Source organism: Macrobrachium nipponense, chromosome 23, assembly GCF_015104395.2.
Source record: "Macrobrachium nipponense isolate FS-2020 chromosome 23, ASM1510439v2, whole genome shotgun sequence".
Lineage (NCBI taxonomy): Eukaryota > Metazoa > Arthropoda > Malacostraca > Decapoda > Palaemonidae > Macrobrachium > Macrobrachium nipponense.
This window is the reverse complement of record NC_061090.1, coordinates 16,186,894-16,206,834: the sequence shown is the minus strand read 5'-3', so window position 1 is coordinate 16,206,834 and position 19,941 is coordinate 16,186,894. Positions and strand designations below refer to the sequence as shown.

Below are 19,941 nucleotides of genomic sequence, written 5' to 3'. Positions count from 1 at the left end.
AAATAAGTCTCATTAGCTTATTCTAAAAAGATTTCAACATTTCTCCGGCTTCTGAAAAAAAGGCATCATTCACATAGCTCTAAGAGGCACAAAAAAAAAAGGGGGGGGGGACCAAACGGGGATCCCATTGCCATACCATTGTTTTGATAAAATGTCCTGTTTTCACTGGCACTCTGGTAAACAATTAGCCCTAAGCTCAGCTGAACCATAAACAAAACGGTATCCTGGTTTATGTTCTATATATATATATATATATATATATATATATATATATATATATATATACACATACATACATACATACATATACATACGAGCTTGATAGCATGCACTACGCTGTGTTGAAACCTGACTCTGCTCATCATGTCTCCCAATTCCCCCCACCCCCGGGCCGGACAAACTGGTTTACAGGAGGGTGGATGTGTAATGTAAAAGTTCTGCAGGAGGAGGGTGGATGTGTCTTGTCTCCCATACCTAACCCCACCACCCGGGACGGACAAACAAGAAAGATCCACTTGAATTTTATTATCATAGATAATAAGACAAATGACAGGTAATTATGTGTCCTGTTAAGATGATAATATGAGCTATTGTATTTTTGAAAAGCATACGTATAAGGAACGATACTGTGAAATCCTTATATATCAACATCAGGCTGGTTCATACCTGTAGACTTCCTGCACTATATGACAAAATGTTCGATGACGTGCGCATAATCCTTTTATCGTTTTAATACAGACCACAAAAGTGAAATATCCACTATGTTAAAATTACAATAATTCTGTCACTATACGTACAGTTCCCTCTTTAGCTTTCCCTAAAATATGAAGGCTTAAACAAAACATAAATTACCTCTAACGTTAATATGAAACTTGTCATTAACCATTTGAACCGTTAAAACTGGATTTATTCTACCAGTCATATTATAAGATTTTATTTTCCACGAATAAGACACTACGGTAGCGAACTGTCCTACTAATTTTGGATAAAGCATCTTAGAGGTTGATTACTTTCGTAATTGCCTGTTATATATATATATATATATATATATATATATATATATATATATATATAATACACATATATATACATATAGTATTTACATACAAACATATATATATATATATATATATTATATATATATATATATATATATATATATATATATATGTATAACTTCTTCTGTTAAAACAGGATACGTCTCAAGTATAAAAGGCCCCATTAAAAACGCTCTGGTTTAAAGATAAGGTCCAACTTCCACCTTTAAGGATGGAAGTTAGCCCACCGAAATATAGCCCTTAGCTTTAAAACCAGAGTGTTTAAATGGGATTTTATACTTTATATATATATATATATATATATATATATATATATATATATATATAGATATATATATATATATATATATATATATATATTAGGTGCTATGACATAATCTCTAATCGTAACAACTTTATACGATGAACGTGTTCAGATTATGTTTTTTCTAACAATAACAATATTGGCTGATATATACGTACTACCTATTTACTACACTGACACTTTCTTATATGAACCATCTTTTACTTCATTGTGATGTAACGACATCAGGTAACATAATAACGAATACGTGAGAAAAACGCACTCGGTCGATTCTGTCAGATTGGGAAAGCTTTCATCTCGCCTTTAATGATGCCTATTAAAGTTTCCACGAGGAACACTGTTATGGAATCGGCCATTCCATTTTGCTCGCTAATCCTCTCCCGTCGATTCCTGGAACTCTCTCTCTCTCTCTCTCTCTCTCTCTCTCTCTCTCTCTCTCTCTCTGTGCTTATAAATTATTTGTGTACGCATACACAGCTCATACGTTCGGTTTCTATTGAAGTTATAAAGGAAAAAACTATACATATTACAAAATTTATGGGACCTTTCCTAGATAGTGACCCCCAAGGCTTTTAAAACGGTATGCATCCACCCTTGCGTCGTGTTTAGTACAAACCCGTTGAGGCTTTTTTGAAACCCGTTATGTATCCACCCTTGCGTCGTGTTTAGTAGCAAACCCGTTGTGTCTTTGTATATATCTTCTCTTATTGTATCCACCCTTGCGTCGTGTTTAGTACAAACCCGTTGAGGCTTTTTTGAAACCCGTTATGTATCCACCCTTGCGTCGTGTTTAGTACAAACCCGTTGAGGCTTTTTTGAAACCCGGTATGTATCCACCCTTGTGTCGTCTTTAGTACAAAGCCGTTGAGGCTTTTTGAAACCCAGTATGTATCCACCCTTGCGTCATGTTTAGTACAAACCTGCTGAGGCTTTTTTGAAAACCCGATATGTATCCACCTTTGCGTCGTGTTTAGTACAAACCCGTTGAGGCTTTTTTGAAACCCGGTATGTATCCACCCTTGCGTCGTGTTTAGTACAAACCCGTTGAGGCTTTTTTGAAACCCGGTATGTATCCACCCTTGCGTCGTGTTTAGTACAAACCCGTTGAGGCTTTTTTGAAACCCGGTATGTATCCACCCTTGCGTCGTGTTTAGTACAAACCCGTTGAGGCTTTTTTGAAAACCGTTATGTATCCACCCTTGCGTCGTGTTTAGTACAAACCCGTTGAGGCTTTTTGAAACCCGGGAGTAGCCCCCCTTGCGCTTTTATACAAAAAACCATTGCGGCTTTTTTTGAAACACGGTATGTACCACCCGTCGTCGTTTTAGAAAAAACGTTGAGGCTTTTTTGAAACCCGGTATGTATCCCACCCTTGCGTCATTTTTAGTACAAAACCCGTGAGGCTTTTTTGAAACACGCTATGTATCCACCCGTTGTGTCGTCTTTAGTAAAAAATCGTTGAGGCTTTTTTGAAACCCGGTATGTATCCACCCTTGCGTCGTGTTTAGTACAAACCCGTTGAGGCTTTTTTGAAACCCGTTATGTATCCACCCTTGCGTCGTGTTTAGTACAAACCCGTTGAGGCTTTTTTGAAACCCGGTATGTATCCACCCTTGCGTCGTGTTTAGTACAAACCCGTTGAGGCTTTTTGAAATCAGGTATGTATCCACCCTTGCGTCGTGTTTAGTACAAACCCGTTGAGGCTTTTTTGAAACCCGGTATGTATCCACCTTTGCGGCGTGTCTAGTACAAGACTGCAAAACATAAACAAAAGACTGTATATATCATGAAGATAATTACCCCCAAAGAAATATTAGTCCTACATAACGACCCCCGTAAACCCCCTGGGGTCACTATCTAGGAAAGATCCAAATTAGGATCTTAATGGAGTCAGGGCAAAATAAATTCAGGGCCAGAGGGCACCGATTACAAGGACATCAATTCGAAAAATATCTTTAATAATGAACAAAACGGACTTCATCTTGTGACAGAAGACATAGAACGTTGCAGGAATGGTCTAATATTCTTAGTGCAAATGAATTACGCAGCTTTATTATCCAAATTGGAATGACATTTACTGAATTCTGTCTTTTCATTTTGAGAAAAATAAGACTTGTCATAATATTGCCATTAAACATCTTTGATATTGCAAACTCATTTCATATGTTTGTATACATCACAGGTCTTTATTACGATAGAAAAAAACATTGTTTAATTACGGAAGTATATTTATAAAGCCATTCTGGGCATTATAAAATTCTTTTTGAATTTTTAACGCGCGATTTTTAAGGAAAATTAAATCTAGTATATTACAATACAGCGGATGTTGCTTTTTCTTCAAATGCACGAACAGATGACGTTAAGGACAGCTGACATCTGCTGTAGCTGTAAAATCCATCGAAGTCAGACTCAGCACCGCACTACAGAAAGTTAATAAATAATATATACAACCTCTTGCTATGGAAGAGCACCTTTTAAACGTTTCGTTAATAGTGATGACATTGCCAGCTCATACCACAAACAAGACGAAATGTGGCGCTACGATCCAAGTGGCTTAACGAAGGACCCGGTAGATTTTTCGGGTCTTTGTTAGATAGTGGCTCCCAGCAAAGTTCAGGAGTCCTTATCTATGAGTAATATTTTTTGAGTGTCATTATCGTTTATGATATTTACAATCCTTTTGTTATGTTTTTACGGTCATCCTCAAGGGGCTTGTATTAAATGCGTCGCAAAGGTGGATACATATCTGGTTAAAACCCGTGGGGGTCAATATTTATGAAAGACCAGATTTTTCGAACACAAGTCAACATCAAAATACAGATCAAATTGCTCGGGGAATCAGGGCCATATGTGACGAGTTGGGTCGCAAAATTACGTGGGTCAGTGAGCTGCCAAAGCAGTCGACCCAGAGAAATGAGATGGGGCGGCCTAAGTCATCAGCTTCAATAATTGTAAACCGTCTCAAGATAAATGCAAATCTCATGGAAAATTTACTTCAGCTGCATCATATACATAGAGCATAAAGCTGTATGGAGGCCTACATCCCTTCTTTCTTTTCGATTCTGTTGTATCCTATGGGTCTCGGTTACAAATATTAAGTAGCCCGTCCCATTAGCCTCTGATATGGAACAACTATTCAATAAGGAACTAAAAGCGAATACAGGCTGCGTAGTACTGAATATGACAATGCTGGAACTAAGTCACATTTCACATTCTTTAACTGCGGTACAGCTGCTTTACAATTCAATGTTTATGTTCTCGACAACAAAATACAGTTTAATTCGTGATGACGTAGCTGAAGGCTATTTATTCATACAGCAGTTTTGCAAGGTTCGATTGCCTTAATTTAGAAAAAAAAATCAAAACAAAAAAGTAAAGAGTATCAGGAAAAATACCTCAGTAACGATGCAGTTGTAAAATATTCTCAAAGAGGGATTCGTGAAGTTCATTCCAGTTTATCAAGTTAAATACATGACATTTTCTATTAAGTTATTTCGAATGTGTGATTCAAACCGTAACTATAACACAGAAGCCTTTCGAAAATCAAGAGGGCGAAATGGATGTAGCATGTAATCATTTTCCAATTGCTAGTTAATTTCAGACTTAAGATACCTCGTTGGACGAGTGGTTAACGTGCTCGTCTATTGATTCGGTAGTCGCGAGTTCGATTCCCCGCTCTGACAACGTGGAATCAGAGGAATGCATTTCTGGTGATTAGAAATTGATTTTTCGATATACTGCGGTTCGGATCCCACAATAGGCTGTAGGTCCCCTTGTTAGGTAACCAATTAGTTCCTAGCCACGTTAAAATATCTAATCCTTCGGGTCAGCCCTAGGAGAGCTGTTAATCAGCTCAGTGGTCTGGTTAAAATAGGATAGACTTAACTTCACAGACTTATATCATCCATAAAGTTAAGCTAACTGACTAATCATGGCGGAGATATCAGATATTTTCAGAGACTAATTTGTCTGTGTCAAGTAATTTGATCTACATCCCAACCCCAATTCTTTTACCGCGACAGAGTGGCCAGTTAGCCTAACCGAAGGTTGATGGCAACGAGATACAGGACGAGAAAAAAATCGATTGTTAAGTTGTCCTCCCCAGAAAGGCGTAGTTTGTTCCTCACTCAAAGACATTTATGAAAAATTATCAAAAAATATCTTCAAAGGGCTCATGTTAGCTATTCATGTTTTTACGTGACCCATTTCCATGAACTTCGGAGGCAAAAGGGATATTATTTTATAGGACATATACTCATATATATATATATATATATATATATATATATATATATATATAGAGAGAGAGAGATATATATATATATATAGGTGTGTGTGTATGTGTGTGTGTGTGGTTGGGATACATATATATATATATATATATATATATATATATATATAATATAGATATATATATATATATATGTGTGTGTGTGTGTGTGTGTGTGTGTGTGTGGGGGATACAATCCATAATGAAGTAAAATCCTCTTGTAGTTTAAATATATATCTCTAGTACAGGATTAAAGCTTTCGACCATCAACTGTGGTCTTGTTCACTAAAATGTGATGTTATGTCACCTCAAGGAACTAACAGGTCAGAGCACAAACATTTGAAAAAAAAACAACGGTTAGGTAACAAGCTAATTTATATTATGAATGATCAGGCGGTTGAGCCCTCGTTCTTTCCTGAATTCGTCTTGATCTTCGTGGGGGAATGTTTCTATTGTCAACCGCTTGTTCTCTGCTGGTTGGGTGGTTAGTTGGAGAAATGACATGAGTGGAATAAACAGGAGAGGAGGCAGCATCTTATTTTGTCACATATATTTCTAAAGTTTGAAATTTTCCCTTTCCTACATATCTCTTCACAAATAGCTGTATTTTCTGAAATACCAGTATTTCCTGCAAAGGTCTCGTTTAATGAAATTAACGCCCCTTCTACTACTCGTCTCAAAGTCCTGTCGCATGCAAAAAGGTACAAAGGTTGTTTTTGCATATAACGACAGGACTTTGAGACGAGTAGTAGAAGGGCGTTAATTTCATTAAACGAGACCTTTGCAGGAAATACTGGTATTTCAGAAAATACAGCTATTTGTGAAGAGATCTGTAGGAAAGGGAAAATTTCAAACTTTAGAAATATATGTGACGATAACGATGCTGCCTCCTCTCCTGTTTACTCCACTCTGTCATTTCTCCAACTAACCACCCAACCAGCAGAGAACAAGCGGTTGACAATAGAAACATTCCCCACGAAGATCAAGACGAATTCAGGAAAGAACGAGGGCTCAACCGCCTGATCATTCATAATATAAACTAGCTTGTTACCTAACCGTTGTTTTTTTTCAAATGTTTGTGCTCTTACTTGTTAGTTCCTTGAGGTGACATATCACATTTTAGTGAACAAGACCACAGTTGATGGTCGAAAGCTTTAATCCTGTACTAGAGATATATATTTTAAACTACAAGAGGATTTTACTTCATTGTGGATTGTATCCCCACTTACTTAGAGGTACGACATAGTACCTGGCTTCTGCATATATATATATATATATATATATATATATATATATATATATATATATATATATATATATATCTCAATCCACAGTAGGAAAGTAAGTCCCTTTTTCAATTGCCTTTCTACCGTGGGTTTAAGGATATGCTGATATATATATATATATATATATATATATATATATATATATAGATATATATATATATATATCTATATATATAGATATATATATATATATATAGATATATATATATACTATATATATATATATATAGATATATATATATCTATATATATATATAGATATATATATATATATATATATATATATATAATATATATATATATATATATATATATATATATATATTACTTTTCTCCTCAAAACCTGCAGAGCCTAACTCTAGTTGGAATCTTATGACACCTCTTGAAACAAAACATATGGATACGAATCACATCAGATACAAAATTCACTACTATTAATAAAGAGACAAATACAGGAGGATAAAAATATAATTCAATGCAATACAATAAACATGTACGGAACGGGACACTAACAAACCAGTTCTAGACATCATTTCACTCTCAAGGTTAATTAATTCAGACTACTGAACTGGCGACAACAGAAGTGAACTACTTCCTTGAAAGGTATCAGTCAATTCATTCAAGGAATCAATACCAGGAAAATGACAACTTTTGATCTTAGACGAGTCAATTTAATCGTTGGATCAATTTGAGGAAATTTCGCACTTCTGTACCGAAGGGAGCAAATCCGAACTTTATTAAAAATGAATCTTATAAGAAATTTGTCTAGAATTGTTTGGCACTATCCTGGTACCACAGAGGAATGACCGGCATTTTGGTATTTTTTCACGAAGTAACATTAACGTATTTCTGCATTCTACAGTGATGATTTCAACGTCCAGAGAGAGAGAGAGAGAGAGAGAGAGAGAGAAAGAGAGAGCATTCAGAGAGAGAAGGAGAGGGAGGGAGGGGAGAGAAGGGGAAAGGAGTGAGAAGGACGGAGAGAGAGAGAGAGAGGCACAAAATAGCTCCTTCATTCCTTCCTCACCTTTTGTCCTCTGTTGTGTCGGGACAACACCCGTTCATTAGGTGATTAGGTGTCCACTTGATGACGAGCCCCTCCGTTGTTTGGTGTAAAGACATGTAGCCAGGCATTGCCTCCATTTGCTCCTTCTGCAAATAACAATAAGTAGTTTTTCCGAGTACTCTGGCACGAAAGAGAGAGAGAGAGAGAGAGAGAGAGAGGAGAGAGAGAGAGAGAGAGAGAGCTGCAATATAACAGAAATCTAATATATATAGACATACCATAATATATATATATATATATAATATATATATATAATATAATATATATAGTTTATATTTATATATACATATACACCCTATATATATTATATATATATATATATGCACATACACATTATACATCCATACATACGTAAATAAATTCTTCTGTATAAGAGGGCCATTAAAACACTGGTTTTAATTAAGCTAAGGACTATACTTCGGCGGACTAACTTCCACCCTTATTAAGTAGTGAATGACAGAGGAAGTTACATTATATATTTGGCCAATGTAACTTCTTCTGTCATTCACTACTTAGTAAGGGTGGAAGTTAGTCCACCGAAATATAGACATTAGCTTTAAACCAGTGTGTTTTAATGGCCCCCTTTTGTATACTTGATCTAATATATACATATAAACACACACACGCACACACACATACACACACACACATATATATGTATATATATATATATAATATATATATATATAAATATATAAAATAGATATTATATATAATATATATAATATATATATATATATATGTGTGTATGTATGTTATGTATATATATTATTATATAATATTATTACATATATATAATATATAATATATATATATATATATATATATATATATATAATATTATAATATATGCAAATTATAAATTTCTAGAGAAGTTAAAAACTAACCGAGTATAAAACTCATATACACTAGAAATGGAAGAGTATCCAGGTGGAAAATCCACCCAAGGGGAAGGACAAAAATAAAAGGAAATATTACAGAATTGAGTGGGGAAATCGCAGCTCAGGAGTTCATGTAAGCGATAAATGGAAAAAAGTTCAAGAAAATTAATGAACAAAAGGAATATAAAGATCAAAGAATAGGTAAAGGGCAAGACGGCATTTCTGGGGGAGAAGAAGACAGCAAAAGCCTTGTGATAAAAATCACAGGAAGAAGTTAAATTCGTAGCTCACAAAACGCCAATACAAACCATCATATTTATGTGCAATTAACATTGGTGATATTTGGTCCTGTAGCGAAAATTTATAAAAAGGGAATAACTACAAAAACAAACGCTTTTCTTGAGTGACCTTACCGGCTGGACTTGCACGTTATTTTTGCCGTAGAGGAGTGTGGCTTTGTTGTTCTGGTGCAGGCTCTCCACGTAGTCTCGCGCGTTGGCGGGAATACAACGCTGTGAACCCACCAGCTCTTCGCTGCTTCCGCTCACCGGCTTTCGGAACTGCTGGGGCAAAAGAACAGGAAATGCAGCGTTATTCAAGGATCACACCATTACTGGACAATTCCAGGACCCCTTGCAAGGTCTGCTAACGGTCAGTCCATCTCCTACAAAGGTGCATTCAAAGGAATATTATGCAAAGTGATTTTGCGTTATCTGCTACTGTACTCTTCTTGTGTGACGTGAGGGAGTTTCATGAATGTGTTTCACTACAAAACATTACAATAAATCTAACACGTTACAAGAGGTGATACAACCATGAGGAATGAACTAGTTGCGCTACATAATGCACAAATTAGATCTTCATACAATACTACTACTACATATCTCATTTAAAAACATTGCACTGACGTTTGCTGTCAACCGTACTTGCAAAAAATTATATATATAGATATATAATATATATATTATATAATATATATATTATATATAATATTATATACATATATATCTATATATATATATATATATATATATGCACACACATATATAGTAAGAAGGATGAAAATACAGACTGCTGACGTATTCATACTTTAGTTTCTGAATCCAGGATGAACATACGAGTCCCATCAGTAATGCAGCGAATCCACTCGACCAGACTTTAAACATTCACCTCTCTGGAATTAACAGCCTTCCTTCTATTCCAGCCCTCTTCGGAGCCACTTATCCTGCACTTTCTCAGTCTTTCCCTCCAATATTTTAATTCTACATCTTAATAGTTGTGCATTCTTCCTACATGACCAAATCATAAAAATGTTAAAATCTCAGCTTTCATCTGTACTTCTGTGTATCTCATTTTCTTATCTTTCCATACTTTATGACCACACATACCTTGGACCAGGATTCCCAGGCTTTTCTTAGTACGAACCCATTCAGCACTTTCACTTGTTCAGTGCGAACCCGAATAATATATATATATATATATATATATATATATATATATATATATATATATATAAACTTGAAACAGTTTATTTATTATTTAATTTATTTTTTTCTCTCAATGAGACTACTAGCGACTGTTACTCTACCAAATACTGAATTTAACATTATACCTCGTACCCCTACTTTGATGTTTTGTACACCCATTCTCTGGGGGTACCTCAGCTACCCCATGACCTATTTATGACCCCACATAATGAGCATTCCGACACCCTCTTGGGGTCCCGACCCCTGATTTGGGAACCCCTACCTTAGACCAACAGCTACGTACATATCTTAGTCATCCATTCTGCTGCACAACCATATATAGGAGAGTTGGTTACAATCCCTTCATATACTCCAGATAGGCTTTTTCTCCTCCACATGTTTTGCATGCATCTGCTTCCTTCTTCGCGTCCCTTACCCTCAGAGTTGTCTCTTACCTTATCCTACCATAATCCGTTACACTTACCACCAAACTGATCTTACACATCATCGGCTTCCATCCTTCCGCCATTTTTATTCTTAGTTTCTATTCTTTCATGACCTCGATCTTCCTTTCCAATTTCTCCTATTAACAGCACCGCTTTCTTTCCTACTTTCTCCCTCAAGTCCTTAAAATCATTCACTTTTCTCTTGGCTCGTATAACTTCGCGCGAATATTCCCGGCATCTTCTCAGACTTCTTGGCTCCTCACTCCCGCCGTAAAGATATTAAATACAACACAGTTTGTTCGCACATTTCAATACGTTTATGCAACATATTGCTAAGACCCGCATTGAAAGAAACACAATTCGAATTAAAAAAAATCTGGCTAAAAAAACTAATTTGCCACATAAAAAGATTTTAAGCCGATACGACGCTAATTCATTTTTCAGCTAATGCGACAGTAAGTGAACATTCGCTAAATTTTTGGTGAAATAATACTCCATGATAAACTTCAAAACTTCAGAGTAGCGTCAGAAGATGAAGATCCTAGTAAATATATATATATATATATATATATATATATATATATATATATATATATATGTATATATATACATATATATATATATATATATATATATATATATATATAGTATATATATATATATATATATATATATATATATATACACACACATATATATATATATATATATATATATATATATATATATATATATATATATACATATATATATATATGTATATATATATATATATATATATATATATGTGTGTAGTATATATATATATATATATACTATACTATATATATATATATATATATATATATATATATATATATATGTATTAGATATTGTAAACTAGGAGGTCTACACGTATATGTACGAATGTATGTAGGTATACTACATACACGTACCCACTCATATGCATGTATGTACGCACGTCAGTTCAACTTACTTTGGACTTCCCTCCTTGAGTTGCATCCTTCAAAGAAGCAGAAAAGAAGACAAAAAACAAATTTGGTCAGGAAGGCTCACTGCAGCTTCGTATCTCAAATCACATACAGGAATTTTCAGTAAATCAAAACTGCACAATGCAAGGAATTTCTAAGAGATCGAAATCTCAGATGCTGAAATGTAATGCAAATGATTCATAATTTGAAATCAAACAGGCAAATCTACCAATTTGAGTTGGACAAATCAAAATAAGCAATAATTAGGCAATCAGATAATAAATTCATACAGAAATTCGGGAGTCAAATTCACGTTACAGTTTCCACTGCCTATAATACGAAGCATTGAAGCCAACTTAGTAATCATCTATCTAGTAATAAGAAGCTGCACTATCATGCAAATGATACAGTGTATCAATGCACCTTGATAAGGCCTTCAGTCCACTACTCCAAGCCTTAATCAGCCCTCGGAATGCATCCTACGCTAGTGACAAGTGGATGAATATACAATAAACGCACAAAGGTTCATAAACATACAAAAAAAAGAGAAAAAAAACAGCGGAAAGTTATTATAGGGGTAAAAGACGAAAAAGCCAGGGAAATGAAGATACAAAAAAAGTTGAACGCAAATTTCACATTCTTCTTGGATCATAGAGCAATTTTCTACCGGAGGAGAGAGAGGGAGGGGGGGGGGGGGGGGGGGGGGGTTGGCCGGCAGCGATAATAATTACAGTTCCTTGCAAGCTCAACAAACTTCTACAATTTCCTATTGCGTCGATCAGTCATTTACGAACCTGATAGACCTTTCGCGAGGCTGCGCATTCACTTTCACTGATACGTAAATAGCATGATTTACAGGACGCATTAACGACAATTTGACAATAACTGAGTAGGAAAATCAGTGAAACAAAATCTCTCAAAGCGAATTAGACTCAGCGTTTGTATCCTGGCATCAACTATGAACCCTTACAGAAAATTTACGCACAATTTATACAAACATTCAAGTAAACCTTTTGAATGGAAAAATGGAAGAATTGACGATGACGGAATAAATAAAATTTTCTTCAAGTTGTTGGATGAGTTGGCTTAAATGTTTGTGGATGGTCTTGTTCCATATTTTACCATCAATCGGAGTCGAAGTACGTTGTTATAATATATGGAGCTAAAACATATAGGAAAACGGTTCTAGATATCTTTAGAAAACTTGCCATTCTTGGTAAAAAAAAAAATCATATGCGGTCATGCTACGGCCATTCTTGATGGCTATTGGAATTTAAGCAATTTGGTATGACCTCGAGCCAGGTCAAATGGCCTTTCAATCAGTGCCTATTAGAAATGCCTCTCAGTCCTTTCATTGTGTAGGTAAAACCTGCCAGACTTACCCTGTCTGGGTAAATTAATGCTTCTCGTAACTTTAATCAAGTCTGACAGAAATACTATTCAACAAGGATTTCCTTCCCTCTGCTGTCAGTCACTGTGTCTCTTTCTGAGTTCAGCAGCTGTCCTTTTCTTATTCTTATATCTTGATTGAGCACTGGTCTGTTCGTCCCACTACTGGCCTCTCTACGAAAACCACTTCTACTCGAGATACGCAAAATGGAAATATACTCGACGGCAACGAAAAAATTCACTTTAAATGAAATGTCAGTGCAACTTTACGAACACTCAAAATAAGTCTTTTTACATACTGAATGTGTGACATTATCTGCTGCGCTTGTACGCAACACAATATCTCACTAATACTTTCCCAAAGACATACGAAACTTCTATCGATATCTATTCAAAAATTAATCCACGTCTTTTTTTCCACAGGATCTAATTAATGCTTGTCTATACCAAATACAGCTCGTTCTTCAACGTAAAAAAAAAATGAAATAAAAATACACAGAAGTTACTAGGCAAACTCTGGCTGTAGATAATTCTTGGAGTCTTTGTTAACTCAAACAAAGTTGGTAACCGAACCTAACTTCAAGACTACTTTTTCATGTTCTGGAGATTCCTTTACAAAGTCGCAGACATTACATTCAGCTTAATAAGATATTTATTTATTAATTCACACTGTACCATCTCTCGATCACTGTTCACGAAGGCACTAATATTCGAAAGAGAAAAGTTGAAAGCCGACAAATTGACTGTAACCATTATCCACAAAGCACAATCAAATACTAGAATTGATCGAAAATGGGTGTTTCACGTCACTGAATTTTTTTTAACAAGTTTATTATGTTTATTATGTATATCTGTATGGGTATTGTTCTGAAAACCTTTTGCTAAACAAATGCAAGCGTGGTGAAGCATTGGAAGCTTAAAATGAAAAAAAGTACATGAAACTGGCATACAGATTTTATGATTTTTTTGTTCTTTTTGTACAATCTTTCAGTGGAGTAAGACCATGTAGTCAACCTTGGTACCCCTGCTAGTGGTTTACTTGGGGAGTAAGCCTACAAACTAATCTATTATTGTGGTTATTGATGTTGTTGGGGGGTAGGAAAGGTCTATGAAGAGGCTAAAATTGTCTGAAAAAGGAGTTTTGCATTGAGTTAAAGATACAGGAATTTTAGGAAAAGATATTTACAATTTATTTATTAGAATGAAAATGTAAAAAATAATAATGTGAATGTTAAACAGTACAGAAAAACTGTTTCTAGTAAAATATAGTGTATTTATTTTAATTTTCGTTGGTGAAAAACGGCTCAACTTGACCATAGATTTTAGCATGTCATAATTTACGTTAAAAGTTAGGCATAAAATCTTTACAACTTATGCGTGAGGGGAAAATCCTGTACGTGTCCCGAGTAAGCTGAAGGTCTGATAACACCTTGGTTTTTCGTTTTAGAAACAGCGGTACTCAAATCTCGCTACTGACATGCCTGGAATTACGTATTTAATTGGTCATATGAAAATTCGTAGACAAGACCAGAGTCAGGTGGATCCACAGAGAGTATGCATCTACCTGATTTCCTTATAACAAATGCTAAAATCGGTGTATAAAATCAAATATTTCATTAGTTTACGCTTTCATAAATGTTAAAGACATCAAATTAAAAAATGAGCAAGCTTTCTGAGAAAATCTCTCTTCCCACAGAGGTGTTTCACTGCTGGCTTGCAAAACTCTACCATCTCACATATTTCAAAATACTTTAAAGTCTTACATAACTCATTCAAACTATTGTTATGAAAAGGATTACTATCGTCAATTCTTAAGCAAATGCATGATACCACAAATATAAGCAAATGAATGGTACCAAAGCTATAAATCAATGAGTGGTAACAAAAATATAAAGCAAATGAATGGTACCACAAATATAAGCAAATGAATGGTACCAAAGCTATAAAGCAATGAATGGTAACAAAAACATGAAGCAAATGAATGGTACCACAAATATAAAACGAATGGTACCCAAAATATTAATTCACATTCTATACCTAGTGTGTGACACTGACCGACTCAATTCCCATTTCTGGTCAAATGTCAAGAGTAAAAACGGTTAAACAAAGCAAAAGATAAAAACTCGAAACGTCGCCTCGATCGGGGTTAGTTGAAAAATGCGTCAGAGGAGAGGAAGAGTGAGCATTAGAAATGCATTATCGAGCCTCTGCCTTCCTCAAACACGATGAGGCGTCGAGCAGCCTCTGAAAATGTACGAACAATTTTGCTTTGAAGTTCAACCTCGCATCCTCGACTCAGGAGAGGAAAGGAAAAGGAGGCCAGGGAGAAAAAAAAAAGGGGGGTGGGAGGGAGGAAGGGCGATAGTAAAGAAAAAGGAGACCATGAAAAGCCATGACGGGGAATAAAAAAAAAAAGGAGAAGAAAGAAAAAGGCGGCCAAGGAGAAATAAAAAAAAAAAGGGAGTGGGAGGGAGGAAGGGTGGGGGAAGGAAAGAAAAAGGAGGCTATGAAGGGATAAAAAAAAAATAAGAGGAAAGAAAAAGGAGACCAGAGAGAAATGAAAAAAAAAGCGGGGGGGGGTGGGGGGGGGGAAGAGGGGGGGGGGAAAGGAAAGAAAAAAGGAGGCCATGAAAAGCCATTGAAGCTATAAAAAAATGAGAGGAAAGAAAAAGGAGACCAGAGAAATAAAAAAAAAGGGGGGGAGGAGGGGGGAGGAAAGAAAAAGGAGGCCATGAAGGGATAAAAAAAATGGGGGGAGGATAAAAAAAAAGGTATTCAAAGGATAAAAGAAAGGGGGGGAAAGAGGAAAGAAAAAGGAGGCCAGGAAGAAAGGAAGAAGGAAAAAAAGGGGGTAAAGGACGGCGCAATGTAATAATAAGCTGAAAAAAAAGCTAAATGGAGAAGTTTTAGAAATAACGAATAACGACGCAGACAAAAACAAGAGAAGATCCGAGAGGAAAGCTACCATTGATAGCAATAACTCATATTATCATATATGAATCTATGTGTTTGTGCGTGCAAGTGAGAGAGAGAGAGAGAGAGAGAGAGAGAGAGAGAGAGAGAGAGAGAGAGAGAGAGAGAGAGAGAATGATGCTGTCCTAATCTAACTGGTCTTTTGAAATCCAGACCAGCACTGAGAAATTAGGCCCACACTGACGTTTTCTTGAACTTTTGCCAAAGATGCTTTTATGTATACACGAATTACCTACACTTCACACCTCTGCGCATTGTATAAAATAAATCTGGATATTCGATCGCGATTTGTTCAACAGGTTTGGGAAAGATAATTAAATAGAGGGCGAAAGAGTTTTCACAATTCATGTACGTACTCTGTAGACTGCATTCAACACTAGAGGCTAATTTCCCAGAATGGATTAACCTCTAGAGAGAGAGAGAGAGAGAGAGAGAGAGAGAGAGAGAGAGAGAAGGAAAGCGGTAGCGAGAGTCTACTGATGAAGCCCTTACGTGCAGTCCGGGCCGACGATGGGCCGGGGGTGTGGCGGGACCTGAGAAGTGACCCGAGGAGATTCTGTGTCTCTGGACGAGCTCGTCTGCAGGAGGGTCGGTCCACAGGTGGTCAACTGTCTTCATCCTGCTGTAGTCGAGGGCGCATGGTCCCACTGCAACGAGACATAACACGACTCAAGTACAATGTAAATCAAAATGGTTATTCTTTTTAAATTAACGAAGTAACATAAACAACGACCTACTTTTTCTCTCAAATTGAAGATCATGTAAAATTCTTCTTCACATTATTATTATTATTATTATTATTATTATTATTATTATTATTATTATTATTATTATTATTATAAAAATAGGTCAACCTGACCACTGAGCTGACTTTCAGTTCTCATAGGGCTGGCCCGAAGGATTAGATAAAATACCGGGTCTTCACAAAATACTAGTATTACACCATCAGAATTGTTAGCACACTCCAGAGTCAAATGCAAAAGGTATCGTATAACTCAGAATCCTTCTAATGCAAATAAACCATTAAAATACGGAAATTCTGCTAAAAATCTAGATATCTACAATTTAGATTATTAGATTATCTTAAATTTATACTTTGGCTTTTCCTGGAGCTTATAACTGAATTTATGCATGCACATGTAACTGTTTTTATTTTATTCTGATGGCTACATAACATTCCTTACCTTGTTTATAAAGCAATGAATACTGAACTATTAAGATTTATGCTCTATGAAGCAAATACATCTTTCTGTGTCATTTACTCTTCAATGCACTCAAGTTCAGTGTAAATCACCACCTATATTTATTAAGAACCATTACTATTAAATGTGATTCGTAACCAGTATAAAAGTCTACTAACAATGAAACTGAAAATAGGAGACAGAAAATACAAAAATATGAGGTGACAAAAAAGAAAAAACAAAACTATGAGGTGATGAAAAAAGAAGTTAAATAAAAGTAGTATAAAAGACTAACACTTGACTGCATGGGGCAAAAAAAATGGATCGAGATAACAGCATGCCAGGAGAGAGAGAGAGAGAGAGAGAGAGAGAGAGAGAGAGAGAGAGAGAGAGAGAGAGAGAAAAGAGGACTTAACTAAACTCACCTAAGAGTGAACTTAAGATGGTTCCGTAGTCGGGATCAGCAACCAAGGAATCTTTTTCGTAATATTTGCTGCAAGAAAAAAAATAATTACACGAAAGCTTAGTTGACAGCAAACAAGAGCTTAAAAGCATCGTTATATCGTATAAAACAGCCTATGTTAAGCTAAGTCAGACTAAATCACTAGGAATACAAAACTGGCGTCAGTACATCAATCAAACTGAAAATTAGAATTTCCGTGAAATGTGTTTGTTTGTTTGGTGTTTTTACGTTGCATGGAACCAGTGGCTATTCAGCAACGGGACCAACGGCTTTACGTGACTTCCAAACCACATCTCTGACCCATCAGTGGAATGCCCGAGAATCGAGCTCGCGGCCACCGAGGTGGCAGGCCAAGACCATACCGATCACGCCACGGAGGGGCTGAAATGTAGTCTTTGGGTCTGCTGTGAGGGTCAGTTGCATCATTCCAGACTTCTAGGGCAAATTACAAGGATATTCTATAGAGCCAAGTTATTCCCAGTAAAAAATGCGTCGAAGTTTCTTCAGCGCAATCAAATTTTCTGTACAACGTATAATGAACGCCACCAAAACTAGATCTGTGTTTCGGTGGTCTCGGTGTAATGCTGTACGAGCAGCGGCCCATAAAACTTTAACCATGGCCCGGTGGTGGCCTGTCCTATATCGTTGCCAGACGCACGATTAAGACTAGCTTTAACTTAATTAATAATAAACAAAAACTACTGAGGCTAGAGGGCTGCAATTTGCTATGTTTGGTGACTGGAGGGTGGATGATCAACATGCCAATTTGCAGCCCTCTAGGCTCAGAAGTTCTTAAGATCTGAGGGTGGACAGAAAACTAATAATGCGGATATGAAATACCCTCTGCTACACTGCTTTCAAATCTAACAAAACATACTTATAAAATTTCACAAAACTCCTTAATCTTCCAAATCAATTGTTTTTCACTTAGCAGATCATCTCCGGCTCTGTGTCAATACAGTGATATTAGATATCTCGGAAGAGCTAATCGCTCAAATAACTGGAAAATGACGAAGGACTTCTACGGTTTTGAGAATTAGAACTTGTGGGTTCTCGTACATCAGAGGCGTAGGTAGTTCGTGTGTTTGTGTACGTGTGTTTTCCTGGTACTCTATGCAACTCGCATAAAAGATAAATTACATTAGTAGGACTGCAGTAATTACCTCACTGCTATTTTTATGGTTATGAGAAAAAAATGTAATTATATCGCACCAGAACAGCTCTCTCTCTCTCTCTCTCTCTCTCTCTCTCTCTCTCTCTCTCTCTCTCTCTGCAGTTTTCATAGGCATTTGCACTGAACGGAAAAAAATATTCGTGCAATCATATTATCTATCACAACATCTCTCTCTCTCTCTCTCTCTCTCTCTCTCTCTCTCTCTCTCTCTCTCTCTCTCTCTCTCTTTTGCAGTTTTCATAGGCATTTATAACAAAAAAATATTCGTGTAATCGTATTATCTATCACCACATTCTCTCTCTCTCTCTCTCTCTCTCTCTCTCTCTCTCTCTCTCTCTCTCTCTCTGATGTTTACGGGCCACAAAAATGCATCCAACTTGCGCTCACCTTTCTCTTCGTGCTTCCATCCCTCACTCAATATTTTTCCATTTCTTCCAGTCTAAGAGCATAATTCAATAGCATTCTGCTGCAGGGAAAGAGAGAGAGAGAGAGAGAGAGAGAGAGAGAGAGAGAGAGAGAGAGAGAGAGAGAGAGAACCCTTACTTGCTATTCTGTACGAGGTAGTCGATGATTTTGGCCAGCACCTTCTCGAAGAGAGCCACCCGAATCCAGAGGTATTTGGGGCATGTTCCGCCGCCCCCTGACCCCCCGCACATGGAGCCAGAGTTCTTCTTGACCAAAGGCGGTTTGCCGAGGCGTGAGGCCGAGTCTCCGCTGCCACTGCTGCGTCTGAAAAGTGTCAGTTTTAATCACAGGTGTAAAATGTATTCATACATCAGCAAATGCATTAAATACTACATTGGTCATTCTGTTCACTTACGAAATGCATACCTATTGATACGTGCTAATACTATATACTTATATGTACGGTCTTACTCAAATACATACAATAGATTATAGATATATATTATCTAGATATATGATTATATATATATACATAAATATAGTGTATATATATTACATATAATGGTGTATATAATATATATTATAAATATAGATATACGATATGTATA

General features: G+C 36.2%; 1 protein-coding gene across 1 annotated transcript in view; it reads right to left on the bottom strand.

Moving 5' to 3' along the window:
* The window catches only part of LOC135198984 (small G protein signaling modulator 1-like), a 528,765-nt gene that overhangs the window by 37,382 nt on the left and 471,442 nt on the right, over positions 1-19,941 (bottom strand). Inside the window, exons 5-10 of the mRNA XM_064226904.1 lie at positions 19,472-19,657; positions 17,717-17,784; positions 16,603-16,757; positions 11,754-11,780; positions 9,279-9,425; positions 7,946-8,070 (exon numbers count right to left, since the gene is read on the bottom strand). Of these exons, the coding sequence (XP_064082974.1) occupies positions 7,946-8,070; positions 9,279-9,425; positions 11,754-11,780; positions 16,603-16,757; positions 17,717-17,784; positions 19,472-19,657 (708 nt within the window). The remainder of the gene's footprint in view (positions 1-7,945; positions 8,071-9,278; positions 9,426-11,753; positions 11,781-16,602; positions 16,758-17,716; positions 17,785-19,471; positions 19,658-19,941) is intronic.